Genomic DNA, 14,318 nt, shown 5'->3' on the forward strand with positions numbered 1-14,318 from the left:
GGCAGATGGTGTCGCCGCTGAATGTCAGCAAGGCGAGCCATGGCCGTGTAAGATCTTCTGAAATGGGCCGAGATTTTCCTTGCCTGCCGCAAGATGTCCTGGACCCCAGGGTATTTGACAAGGAATCGCTGCACGACCAAGTTTAAGACGTGTGCCATGCACGGCACGTGCGTGATTTTGCCCTGTTTCAATGCGCTAAGCAGATTGGCACCGTTGTCACACACCACTTTACCAACTGTCAAATTGAGCGGTGTTAGCCACTCATCTGCCTGTGAACGCAAAGCTGAAAGGAGTGCCGGGCCAGTGTGGCTCTTTGCTTCCAGGCACAACAGACGCAGCACGGCATGGCAACGTCTCACCTGGCATGTGGAATAGGTTCTGGGGAGCTTGGGCGGTGCAGTGGAAGAGACGCTAGCAGCGGAAAAGGAGGAGGCAGCTGAGGAGGAGAGGGAGGAGGATGGAGTAGGAGGAGGAGAAGAAGAGTCAGGCCTGCATGCAATCCGTGGCGGTAAAACCAAATCTACACGGGTGCCACGGGTTACATGCTTGACGGCCGTCAGAAGGTTCACCCAGTGGGCAGTAAAACTGATATACCTTCCCTGCCCGTGTTTGCTAGACCACGTGTCTGTGGTCAGATGTATCTTGGCACCGACACTGTGTGCCAGAGATACATTCACTTGCCGCTGAACATGGCCATATAGCTCTGGGATGCCCTTCTCTGAGAAATACTTCCTTCCTGGGACCTTCCATTGTGGTGTTCCAATGGCCACAAATTTGCGAAAGGCCTCCGAGTCCACCAGTTTATATGGCAGTAGTTGGCGGGCTATGAGTTCTGACAAGCCAGCCGCCAACCGTTGGGCAAGAGGGTTATCCGGCGTCATCATTTTTTTACGCTCAAACATTAGGCCCACGGAAGCCTGCCTTTTTGCAGAAAAATGTGAGCTTGGCGTGATGGAAGGTGGAGTGGAGGACAATTGTGAGGAGAGAGGAGAAGGAGAAGTAGAAGACGAGGCTGGACGGTGAGAGCCTGCAGTGTGGCTTTGTGTGTTCCGTTGCTCCCACTGGGCTCGGTGATGGCTGCTCATGTGCCTTCTTAAGGCGGTCGTCCCTAGGTGAGTATTGGGCTTACCGCGACTAACGCGTTGACTGCAAAGATTGCAGATGGCAACGCTATTGTCAGCAGCGGACACGTTAAAAAAAGCCCACACTGCGGAGCCATGTGCCGGTGTCCTGGGAGCGCCAGATGTGACCGTACATGGTCGATGACTCGCTCCTGATACATTTGCAGTCTGCTTTGTCCCTGCTGTGCAATGTAAGTCATTGCTGCTTCTCCTCCCTATCTGCTGGTCCATATCTCCCTCTGAACTCCCCTCCTCTTCCTCTCTTGTGGGCACCCACGTGACATCACTAGACACGTCATCATCAACGTCACCTTCCCCACCGCTATAAGTAGAGTAGGCAGCAACACCGGGGACCAACCTCCTCCTTGGGCTGATCTGGGTACTGGCGTCAGACTGCTGAGTAGCGCTTGTTGCTACCTCCTCTTCCTGATCCAATACCAAGAGTGGCTGCGCATCAGAAATGTCCTCTTGATATGGATCGGAAAATAATTCCAGTGACTCAAGCGGAAGGTATGTGGTGGTGGTGGTGGTGGTCGTGTTGTTGGTGGTAGTGTCTTTGGGGGTGCACATAGCAGAGAGTGAAGAAGAGGGTGCAGATCGAGAGGATGAGGAGGGTGCAGAAGAGTAAGGCTGAGCGAGCCACTCAACCAAGTCTGGTGCATCCTTTAAAGTAATTGAACGCACCTTCTGCAACTTCCCACTTTGGCTCAAGCCTGTTGCTCCTGCCCTACCCCTACCACCCCTGCGGAAGGGCCTGCCTCTTCCTCTGCATGTCATTTTTTAAATGACCCTGTGACAAAACTCTTAGTCCCTATACCGCTGAAGGACTGCTGCAGTATAGGTGAGCGGTCAGCAGTGGTGCACGTCAACCCTATCTATTGTGGACCTATAGCGGTCCTTACAGAACAGCAGACTGTACCGCACTCAAGCCTATGTACCGTAGCACCCTATACCAAGTTACCAGTCCTTATAAGAACTTTTGTGGACCAAGCAGGTTGTGTATTAGTGTTTAGCAGACTGTACGTCAGTCCCTATACCGCTGAAGGACTGCTGCAGTATAGGGCAGCGGTCAGCAGTGGTGCACGTCAACCCTATCTATTGTGGACCTATAGCGGTCCTTACAGAACAGCAGACTGTACCGCACTCAAGCCTATGTACCGTAGCACCCTATACCAAGTTACCAGTCCTTATAAGAACTTTTGTGGACCAAGCAGGTTGTGTATTAGTGTTTAGCAGACTGTACGTCAGTCCCTATACCGCTGAAGGACTGCTGCAGTATAGGGCAGCGGTCAGCAGTGGTGCACGTCAACCCTATCTATTGTGGACCGATAGCGGTCCTTACAGAACAGCAGACTGTACCGCACTCAAGCCTATGTACCGTAGCACCCTATACCAAGTTACCAGTCCTTATAAGAACTTTTGTGGAACAAGCAGGTTGTGTGTTAGTGATTAGCAGACTGTACGTCAGTCCCTATACCAATGAAGGACTGCTGCAGTATAGGGCAGCGGTCAGCAGTAGTGCACGGCAACCCTATGTATTGTGGACCGATAGCGGTCCTTACAGAACAGCAGACTGTAACGCACTCAGGCCTATGTACCGTAGCACCCTATACCAAGTTACCAGTCCTTATAAGAACTTTTGTGGACCAAGCAGGTTGTGTGTTAGTGATTAGCAGACTGTACGTCAGTCCCTATACCAATGAAGGACTGCTGCAGTATAGGGCAGCGGTCAGCAGTAGTGCACGGCAACCCTATGTATTGTGGACCGATAGCGGTCCTTACAGAACAGCAGACTGTAACGCACTCAGGCCTATGTACCGTAGCACCCTATACCAAGTTACCAGTCCTTATAAGAACTTTTGTGGACCAAGCAGGTTGTGTGTTAGTGATTAGCAGACTGTACGTCAGTCCCTATACCAATGAAGGACTGCTGCAGTATAGGGCAGCGGTCAGCAGTAGTGCACGGCAACCCTATGTATTGTGGACCGATAGCGGTCCTTACAGAACAGCAGACTGTAACGCACTCAGGCCTATGTACCGTAGCACCCTATACCAAGTTACCAGTCCTTATAAGAACTTTTGTGGACCAAGCAGGTTGTGTGTTAGTGATTAGCAGACTGTACGTCAGTCCCTATACCAATGAAGGACTGCTGCAGTATAGGGCAGCGGTCAGCAGTAGTGCACGGCAACCCTATGTATTGTGGACCGATAGCGGTCCTTACAGAACAGCAGACTGTACTGCACTCAGGCCTATGTACCGTAGCACCCTATACCAAGTTACCAGTCCTTATAAAAACTTTTGTGGACCAAGCAGGTTGTGTGTTAGTGTTTAGCAGACTGTGCGTCAGTCCCTATACCGCTGAAGGACTGCTGCAGTATAGGGCAGCGGTCAGCAGTAGTGCACGGCAACCCTATGTATTGTGGACCGATAGCGGTCCTTACAGAACAGCAGACTGTAACGCACTCAGGCCTATGTACCGTAGCACCCTATACCAAGTTACCAGTCCTTATAAGAACTTTTGTGGACCAAGCAGGTTGTGTGTTAGTGATTAGCAGACTGTACGTCAGTCCCTATACCAATGAAGGACTGCTGCAGTATAGGGCAGCGGTCAGCAGTAGTGCACGGCAACCCTATGTATTGTGGACCGATAGCGGTCCTTACAGAACAGCAGACTGTAACGCACTCAGGCCTATGTACCGTAGCACCCTATACCAAGTTACCAGTCCTTATAAGAACTTTTGTGGACCAAGCAGGTTGTGTGTTAGTGATTAGCAGACTGTACGTCAGTCCCTATACCAATGAAGGACTGCTGCAGTATAGGGCAGCGGTCAGCAGTAGTGCACGGCAACCCTATGTATTGTGGACCGATAGCGGTCCTTACAGAACAGCAGACTGTAACGCACTCAGGCCTATGTACCGTAGCACCCTATACCAAGTTACCAGTCCTTATAAGAACTTTTGTGGACCAAGCAGGTTGTGTGTTAGTGATTAGCAGACTGTACGTCAGTCCCTATACCAATGAAGGACTGCTGCAGTATAGGGCAGCGGTCAGCAGTAGTGCACGGCAACCCTATGTATTGTGGACCGATAGCGGTCCTTACAGAACAGCAGACTGTACTGCACTCAGGCCTATGTACCGTAGCACCCTATACCAAGTTACCAGTCCTTATAAAAACTTTTGTGGACCAAGCAGGTTGTGTGTTAGTGTTTAGCAGACTGTGCGTCAGTCCCTATACCGCTGAAGGACTGCTGCAGTATAGGGCAGCGGTCAGCAGTAGTGCACGGCAACCCTATGTATTGTGGACCGATAGCGGTCCTTACAGAACAGCAGACTGTAACGCACTCAGGCCTATGTACCGTAGCACCCTATACCAAGTTACCAGTCCTTATAAGAACTTTTGTGGACCAAGCAGGTTGTGTGTTAGTGATTAGCAGACTGTACGTCAGTCCCTATACCAATGAAGGACTGCTGCAGTATAGGGCAGCGGTCAGCAGTAGTGCACGGCAACCCTATGTATTGTGGACCGATAGCGGTCCTTACAGAACAGCAGACTGTAACGCACTCAGGCCTATGTACCGTAGCACCCTATACCAAGTTACCAGTCCTTATAAGAACTTTTGTGGACCAAGCAGGTTGTGTGTTAGTGATTAGCAGACTGTACGTCAGTCCCTATACCAATGAAGGACTGCTGCAGTATAGGGCAGCGGTCAGCAGTAGTGCACGGCAACCCTATGTATTGTGGACCGATAGCGGTCCTTACAGAACAGCAGACTGTAACGCACTCAGGCCTAAGTACCGTAGCACCCTATACCAAGTTACCAGTCCTTATAAGAACTTTTGTGGACCAAGCAGGTTGTGTGTTAGTGATTAGCAGACTGTACGTCAGTCCCTATACCAATGAAGGACTGCTGCAGTATAGGGCAGCGGTCAGCAGTAGTGCACGGCAACCCTATGTATTGTGGACCGATAGCGGTCCTTACAGAACAGCAGACTGTACCGCACCCAAGCCTATGTACCGTAGCACCCTAGACAGACCAAGTTACCAGTCCTGATAAAGAGCTTTGTGGAACAAGTGAGTTGTGAATGATTAGCAGACTGCAGCAGAAGGGCAGCAGTCAAGTATAATATTCTTTCTATATTTGGAAGAAAGAATATTATACGTGTACAAGCCTATTACCGTACCACTGATACCAGTCCTGAAAAGAACCTTTGTGGAACTAATAGTAACAGCAAGTCTTTAAAATTATCCTCACTGCCTGACACACTGCTTCCTGCCTGTCCCTATACAAATTGGCAAAAAAGAGTAGGCTGGAACGATTAGCTGGAACAGCTCTTTTGTGGACCTGATAGTAACAGCTAATGATGATGATGATGATGATGATGAAGAAAGACTAATCTGGCTGAGCTGTCCCTAAAATAGCAGCATACAGCGCTCTGTCCCTTTATCTAAACTGACAAAAGAAACTCAGGCTGCTGACCTAACACCTATACCAGTCCTGAAAAGAACTTTTGTGTACCAAATAGCTAGCGTTTTCTCTGTCCCTACTCCACACAGGATCCTTTCCCTACAGTGACAGAAGAAAGAATGTAAAATGGCCACCGGATCGGGTGTATTTATAGGTTAGGGGGAATGTCCAAGTGTCCATGAGCTGTCATGTCTCAATTGGTTGTCCTGTAACACATGATAAACGTGTCACGAAAGGTTAAAGTTCTTGTATACATTAAACACGTAAGTCCGCCGGGGCGAACGACGGAAAAAGGCGTTCGAACCCGCGGACGGCGAAAGTCGGAAATTCGCCGCGAAACGACCGCCGGGCGAACCGTTCGGCCATCACTAGCCACTTGTACAAACCCTTTACAACCACATAAAAACAAATAAATAGATTCATTGGAAGCCTTCTGACCATAATCACTCAGATTATAGAGCCATAAAATAACTATGGCCATTGAGGTGTTAAGCTTACTTTAATTGTCTAATGTACCTGATATAGGTGTGATCAGGGTAAATGCTGAAGTATCATGTTTTTTTCCTATGCATCTCACACACTTCATAATGTTTGCATTGACCTAAATTGAATTAAAATTTATAAGTATGCATGAGCAAAACTAAGAGTTTTAATTTTATCATGAAGATTACCGATTTTTTTTTTTTTTACTTTTTTTTTTCATTATAAAAAAAGATATATGCAGAGATTTCAAAGGTTCCTGGGCAATTAAAGCCATGTCACTGGCGTGAAATTCCTTATTGCTCAAGAGTTTGAGCATTGAGGAAGGTGGATCCTGTAGATTTTACATTTTTTTTAATCAATTTTTTTTATCAATTTCTTTTTAATTTGTTGTTACCTGTAAGCACAGTGTTCATCAGAGATGGCCATAAACTTGCTCCCAATAGGGTGGTACATAAGCCCCTCCTTGTCAGTACCTCCCACTGGACAACTGAGGTACCAAAGAGCCCAGAGCACATCAGCCTTGGGAGGGGGACCCCTAGTTTTTTGAGCAATCCCTCTCAAAGTACCCCTAAATGCTGAAGGACACATAGGCTGGTATTAGCATAGCAAATGATCTGAGAGTATCTAGCCCTTTACTGTGGGTTTTCTAACTTACCTGGTGTACTAAGCTAATTTAGAACTGAGGAAGGGGGCAGCAATGTTGTTTTTTATTTTTTTTTAAAGGGACAGTTAACTGGCTAGCCATTGTTTTCCTCTGCAGGGTAAATATTATTCCTTAGGCCGCGTACACACGGGCGGATTGTCTGCCCAACTAAGTTCGTCAGACAATCCGACAGACAGTCCGTCCAAATTTTGAATGAACGGACTTGACCACACACGATGAACAGACAGTCCGCTGAAAACTTGCGCGATGACGTGTACAGCACGTACGACGGGACTAGAAAAACAACGTCCAATACACTGCAATGCAACCTTCGGCCGTGTAAATCCTTTCTGAGCATGCGCCATACTTAGTCCATCCAACTTGCCTACACACGAGCGGACTGTCCGCTGAAACCAAGTTTGGACGGACAAAACCAAGTTTCAGCGGACAAAATTACGGAAATTCCGAAAGACAAAGTCCGTCAGACTGTCCGCTGAAAAAGTCCGCTGAAGCCCACACACGAGCGGATTGTCCGCTGAAACACGGTTCAGCGGACTAAGTTGGGCAGACAATCCGCCCGTGTGTACGCGGCCTTACACATCCTGTACATTGCGAGGTTCAAAACTTCACAATTTTTTGTATATGGAATCAATTATGTCTCTCATGTAATATTGTTAATTTGTATTTAAACCACTATGAAGTTATTAGAAAACCTTCTCCCTATTGAATTATTGTTTAAAGTTTACTTTCTTCTGCAGATTTGGGGATGGTTATATTGTAACCATGAAATTGAGAGCCCAGAAGCTTGGAACAGTCCCTGACCCAGGTCCTGTAGAGAAGTTCATCCAGGCCAACTTCCCTGGAAGCTTACAGAGGGAGAAGCATTACAATATGTTACAGTATCAAATATCATCCTCATCCTTGGCCAAAATTTTTCAGTTACTCATCTCCAACAAAGACAGTCTCAACATTGAAGAATACTCTGTGTCTCAGACGACATTAGACCAGGTAACACATGATAGTAACTATGTAAGAAATTGACTGTCAAGTCAGTCTTGAGCCTGTCTGCATTATTCCTTGATCTATAAATGAATGAACCTTTAACTCAAAATGGAAACTCATATCTCAGTTTAGGACAAAATTTGTTTTTGCAAAATACATACAATTTTCTCTAATAAATTCCAAGCATGGAGGAGCATGTGACTTGCTCCTATGTGACATTCCTGGGGCTAGCCACCATTTACTAGGCTCAAGCACCGAATGACCAGAGGAGGAACATCATTGTTGGCCCCTGGTTACCGACATAGCTAATTTCAGCACTGGCTGCATAGAAGCAAGGAGCTGTGAGGTAGTGCACGTTGGGCCAGTGTATGGGCATTGGTAAGAGGAACTTTCTAGAGAGACTGCCAACTTGCCAGGTATAACAGTGTTCCAACTTGTATCTACTCTACTAAAATATAGTTTTTGTCTGTATCACTGTTGACAAGATTTCCCATTAATTGTTGTAATAACCCTATTAGGGACATAGAGCACGACAAAAATCTGACAGAGGTTCTTACCTTTCCCTACTTTATCCAAAATGAAATGCACATTTTTTGGCTGTATTTGGGCTTTTGCCCAGCAAACCAATTTCATGACATGTATGACAGCTTTATTTATTTGATGATTACACATATCCAAACATTTAATTACAATAAAGGGATTTGGACTCTCTTTGGGATTGCCACAATCCTATGCAAGAAATTCTACTTCAAAATTCTCTCCAATGTTTATGCTGGGCTTATTGGAGGAGGTAGCACCATGTAGGGCACAAAGGACCCTTCTCTCATTTGCTCTTTTTTATGCTCGCAAAGCCACCTTGCTCTGCTGGAAGAATCCGGAGGCCCCTTCACTATGATACTGGAAGAGCATTATTAACAAGGTTTTATCTATGTACAGGGCCACATAATTGAGTAGGGGTTGTCCAAATAGGTTTGAAAATGTATGGCAGTGTTGGCTTTCAGACACTGACACTCTACTAACTCGATCAAATCTGATACTGGGTTGTACCTGTAATTTTTGTATGTTTTGTATGTATTTTTCTTTTTGTTGGTAAGGAAAACTTTAATTAAAAAAAATAAAAAATGCTCTCCAATGGGATTTTAAGGGCAACAAATTGATATTACAGAACATAGTTCTCTTTATACTTTATAAAACATATGCCATGTAGTAAAAACAAAACAGACATGCAAAATGGCGGAAAATAATCACAAATACTATATAGTAGCCAAACCCAGTTTTGACCCAGATAGGACTTTTTACATGTAAATTCTATTTTGTTTCTATATCGAAGACCATTCACTGGGTAACCCAAGGCATATCAATGGTCTTTATCTTCATCAGTGATAAGGGTATGTCACTCTGGATTAATTAAAAAATGAATCAACACTGTTTTTTGGTATAATACCAAGAATCACAGAAGTCAAACATTTCTTCCACTTAAATATCGAATTATGTGAGATTGGCTTCATTGATATTTACAATGGCTTGGGCTGGCCTTAGATCTTAGAGGTAGATGTGTGTGCTGACTAACTAGAGAGAAGACATCCAGATTTTAGAATAATGGCTGAGTTAAAGTGATATTAAAGGCTTTTTAAAAAACAAAAAAAAAAAAACATATTATACTTAACGGCTCTGTGCAGCAGTTTTGTACAGAGCAGCCCCAATCCTCCTCTTCTCGGGTCCATTTCTGGTGCTTCTGGCCCCTCCCTCCATCAAGTGCTCCCAGAGCAACAGCTTGCAATGTGGGCACTCTAACAGGCTCACTCCCAAGCCGCAGCTCTGCGTGTCCATTCACACAAATAGCCATGGCTCGACCATGCCCCCCCTCTCTCCTCACTGGATTGCTTGACAGCAGCGGGAGCAAATGACCAATGAGGAGGGAAAGTTTTCAGAGAGTCGAGGCTCTTGCGCACATTGCCGGATTGAGATGGGGTAAATATTGGGAGCGCTGCTGCACAGAAAGGGTTTTTTACCTTCATGCATGGAATGCATGAAAGTAAAAAATCTTGAGCCTTTAGAATGACTTAAATATCAATTTATACATGTAAAATCCACAATTAAAGCGGAAGAAACATCCAACTTCTGCAATTCTTGGTATTATATTGAACAGCGCTGATTGATTTTTGATTTATTCTAGAGTGGGATACCCTTGCCACCAATTAAGATAAAGAGAAAGACAGACATAGAAAAGCATTGGGTTACCTTGTCAAGGGACTTAGATAAAGAAAAAAAATAGGATTTACTTGTAAAAAGTCTTATCTATGTCAAAATTGGGCTTGGCTGCTATATAATATTTGTGATTATTTTCAGCCATTAGTATGTATATTGTTTTTTTTACATGGCACATGTTTTGTAATGTATACAATAAAAAGAAATATGTTCCTATTTGTAATATAAATTTGTTGCTTTTAAAATCCCACTGGAGAGATTATGAAGTAGAATTTGTCACATTCAAACATTTACCTTACACTTACTGCAATGTGCTGAACCAATCCACCTTTTGTGCTTCATCCTTCCATCCCTTGTGAACGTGATGCAATAATTATAATCTACGATTTGTTCTTTACAGGTATTTGTAAATTTTGCTAAACAACAAACAGAAGACGAGGATATCCGTTTACATCCCCGTGTTGCAGGAGCCACACGAGATGTCAAAGTTGCACCCGCCCCTCTACCTAAAGAAAAATAAATTTGTAAAGAACTGGCTTTGTTCACTCTAATTTTCAGTGTAATTCACCAAATGTGACAGTGGATTCCTGAGATGATGAGATGGCATCTACAGGCACCCTAGAGGGCTGTAACTCTGCATACAAAACTAGCACACAGTGACAGTACTTGCCAAACCTCACTACAGAACAGCTTCCTAGAGCAAAATGAACAGAATGCACCTGCAAAAGTGCTGCTCTGATGTAAACTCTGTATTTTTGGTTGACATTTTAGCATGTTGGATAACAACATTAATAATGAACATGGAAGTAATCTTTGTAGCCATGGCTTATAATGCCAAGCACCTTGACCCGTTATGGGTTTTCAGTTATTATATAATACATGTCTAAAAGTAATACACAAATATAATGTAACAAATTGATTCCTACCCTTGGTCTGCCTAAAAATTGCTCTCTAGGCACCACTTTTTACTGTACAATGCTAACTAAGCTAGATCACAAAATTACTGTCCAGACCTTTTGTTGGAACTGCAGAGTGCTGCCATGTTACAAATGCTAAATGTTAATCCTAAAATACTATTCCCCTTTTAAAATACAATATATGAGTCATACGAAGAGAAAGTTCTTTTTTCTGCTGATTCAATTTTCCTCCATCTGTAGGTGGGACTGTTCATTACAGTTTCTAATAAATTCAATTTAAAGCTGAATTTCAGCTATGGTTTGTATTTTGTATGGCATGTGTATACTTACATTATTCCATCTTGGAATGTTTCATAGTTTCATGGTTAGTTAGTAAGGTTGAATAAAGACACCAGTCCATCCAGTTCAACCTGAGTGAGTGTCTACCCCTATCCCTGTACATTGCAGACTCACATTGGTCCCTACCCTTAAGGAGCCCATAATCCAAAGTCCCCATTCATATACTAGGGCCAATTTTGGACAGAAGCCAATTAATCTACCTGCATGTCTTTGGCATATGCCATACCTACCTATCAGATCCCTGTGGAAGCTGGAAATCATTGCAGTAACCAATACTACAATGATCAGAACACTGCTATCTTCCCGGTCTGTGTGTGGCCGCTCTGTTGCATAGAAGATACATGGGGGTAGCTTGCTTAACATGGACACCATTCAAAGAATGCCTTTCATTTTTCTCAATGAATGCAAGGCATTTTCTGATTGGATGACATGGAGAGGCAGGACGGTGATGCCCTAATATCTACCTAATCCAATTAGAAAACACCTCAACACAGGCCCTGGAAGATAGGGAAACTCACTATAGTAGCGGAGACTACTACAGTGTTCCAAGCTGTGTGTGTGTGGTTTTTTTTTTAACTACCGGTACGTAATAACATCCATACCTGGGGTTCAGCTTTAGGATTAAGCAAATTAAATCAGCAAAGGCAGATTTACAGGTATACTACTTTGAAAGGTTCAAAAAGTATGGCTATCAGAACATGGTTTATGTCATTTAATTACAATACTGTGTCACACCAAATGAAAACATATTAGATATGTGGTCACTTTGTAAGAACAACCTCTGTTTTCAACGTCTTACCTTCACTTCCCCTTTCTAGTTATCAGCTGTACAGGGAGTCTAAATAAGACTGCATAGTAGGTGCCAGAGTTAGATCCAGTGCATTCTGCAATGCAACAGACCTATCCCTTCCAATTCTCTGCAATACAAATCTGTGTTGGAAGGCTTCTAATAAGAGGTGTGACTGTTATTAAGCTCTGTCAGAACAGTGCACAGCAGTGTCACAGAGGAAAAGGATAATTTTAGGCATTTTCTAGCTAAATCTGTCACAAATCACAACATGCAGAGCTCAGGACTATAATGATTTTAAAAGGCGTGAGACTAATTCTAGCAAAGTACAGATAAACATCTAATTCTCTTCCTGAGCACTTACAAATTAAAGCATATTTGAACTTTTACTAAATAATCTACATGTGTATTTGTTCCATCGGTCTCTGAAGGAATATCAATATGATGTCTAACATTTACATTTCCTGTTTACAGCAATACTGCTCACATCCACTGGCTGTGAGCACAACCTATTGTATGCTTTGAATAGAGACAGGTTGCTCATTAAACTCAAGAGCAGATTTCCAGTCTCTAAGACCCCATACACACAATACAACTTTTAGATTTACCAAAACCATGTAATGCAAGGACCTGCCTAATTGCATACAAATTGAAACTCTTAAGGTTTGACCTCATATTCTATGGTTTTGGTAAATCTAAAGGAAAAAAATCTACAGAAAATTGTATAGTGTGTGGCCAGGAATCAGTTGTGTGAATAAATCTTTTGTAAAGATAACTTATTATATTGGCATTTTTAATGACTGGCTGCAGAGCCTGGTACAAATATATCATGTATGGTGAAAATCCAATTATACTCTAAACTCTAGTTTATTTTTTTCTGAATGCAGGCTAATGCTGGATCCTTTTCAAATGACAAATTGAATTACATTGTGTATTGGCTGTGTTACTATAAGACATTATGAAGGCTACATTATTTATAGATTTGCTTGGCCTTTTTTTTACATGCTTAACAATAAAGTTTAGTTGACTGAAGTTTTTGTTTTGTAATGTCTGTAAAGCAATTGCTATGAAACACTTTAAACGTATTACAGGGTTACATTTTCTGTAATTAAATCTGGCTATATCAATAAAGGGATTGATTTGATTTCACCTTTCTGCAGTTAATGCAGTCCAAACAATGAAATATGTTTGCAGATTAGCTGCTATGGGTTAGTGGACGCTGTATGTTATTCTTTTATGGACACTGGGTTGAGGAAGGTAGCAAATCATAGAGTTGATCCAACGTTAAATAAATTCATGCCTACATCCACCATTTTTATTTACAGTTTTTATTCTTTTTCCAATACAAACAGTATAAAAAAAAAAATACCGTGCAGAGAATACTAGGCAAAAGAGTGTTACACTACAGTAAGTACCACCACCACAGCACAGTTGCAAAAGATATCTGGAAAAATACAAGTTTTTGAATATTACACTATGGGAGCCCATATCTTGTTTTTTGCGTGAGAACAACTGAAAATAATAGAAGGAATCACTTTGTACTAAAATACTGGAGGGTGACAATGAAGAGCTTGGAGGGATTCTGTCTGATTGACTAGCCTTGGAAGGACCATCCTGACCTGAGCAGCAAGTCTACGCTATATGTGAGATACCCCAGCAGGGGTGAGTGGAGCTAGTGGGGAGTCACCTGGATACCTCTTACAAGCACTGGTCACTTTGGAATTCCTCTTTTAAAGATTTTTTTTCTAATGATTTTGATATATATATATATATATATATTTTTTTTTTTTTTCAGCACATATGAATTTTTTGGACTGTTCACTTTTAGTTCTGTTTATATGAACTTATGGTTACTGGATTTGCACTCTATACTTCTATACTTAAGCTTTTTTGGACTTTATACTCAAGCTTTTGGACTGTTCACTTTCAGTTTTGTTTATATGAACTTATGGTTACTGCGCTTGCACCTTATAGTTAAGTTTTTTAAGTACTTAACACATTTGAGTAATACTAAGTATAGGTTTACTCTCTTAGATGGGGGAGGCAGCACATATATTTTGGTACACTTATGAAGCACAGATGGCACTTTAAGTACGGGAGTACAATTCTATTTATTGCACTTTTTGTATGGGTATGGTATGCTAATAAGAGAAGTTTTACAATTACACATATTATCTATACCAATGGAGACATATCCTATGACGAGCGATCTGGGTATTACCCTTCAATATATAGGTAGCGCCACCAACCCCATTCTCTTTTTTAACCTATTGCAGGTGGCAAGTGACATGGCTGCAGGTGTAAGGCAGCAGTGGCAAGTGACATGGCTGCCGGTGGTAGGCTATGGATG

At 43.0% G+C, this 14,318-nt stretch overlaps 1 protein-coding gene across 2 annotated transcripts in view; it reads left to right on the forward strand.

Annotated features, from left to right (window-relative positions):
• ABCA4 (ATP binding cassette subfamily A member 4) overlaps positions 1-13,112 on the forward strand; it is a 442,076-nt gene extending 428,964 nt beyond the window's left edge. For both annotated transcript variants that reach the window (XM_077452886.1, XM_077452887.1), the window contains 2 exons: positions 7,474-7,723; positions 10,326-13,112. In XM_077452886.1, the coding sequence (XP_077309012.1) occupies positions 7,474-7,723; positions 10,326-10,445 (370 nt within the window). In that variant the 3' untranslated portion in view covers positions 10,446-13,112. The remainder of the gene's footprint in view (positions 1-7,473; positions 7,724-10,325) is intronic.
• Positions 13,113-14,318: the final 1,206 nt, after the last annotated feature.

This window comes from Lithobates pipiens, unplaced genomic scaffold, assembly GCF_037356315.1.
Source record: "Lithobates pipiens isolate NorthernLeopardFrog02 unplaced genomic scaffold, aLitPip1_a1.2 Scaffold_23, whole genome shotgun sequence".
Taxonomy (NCBI): domain Eukaryota; kingdom Metazoa; phylum Chordata; class Amphibia; order Anura; family Ranidae; genus Lithobates; species Lithobates pipiens.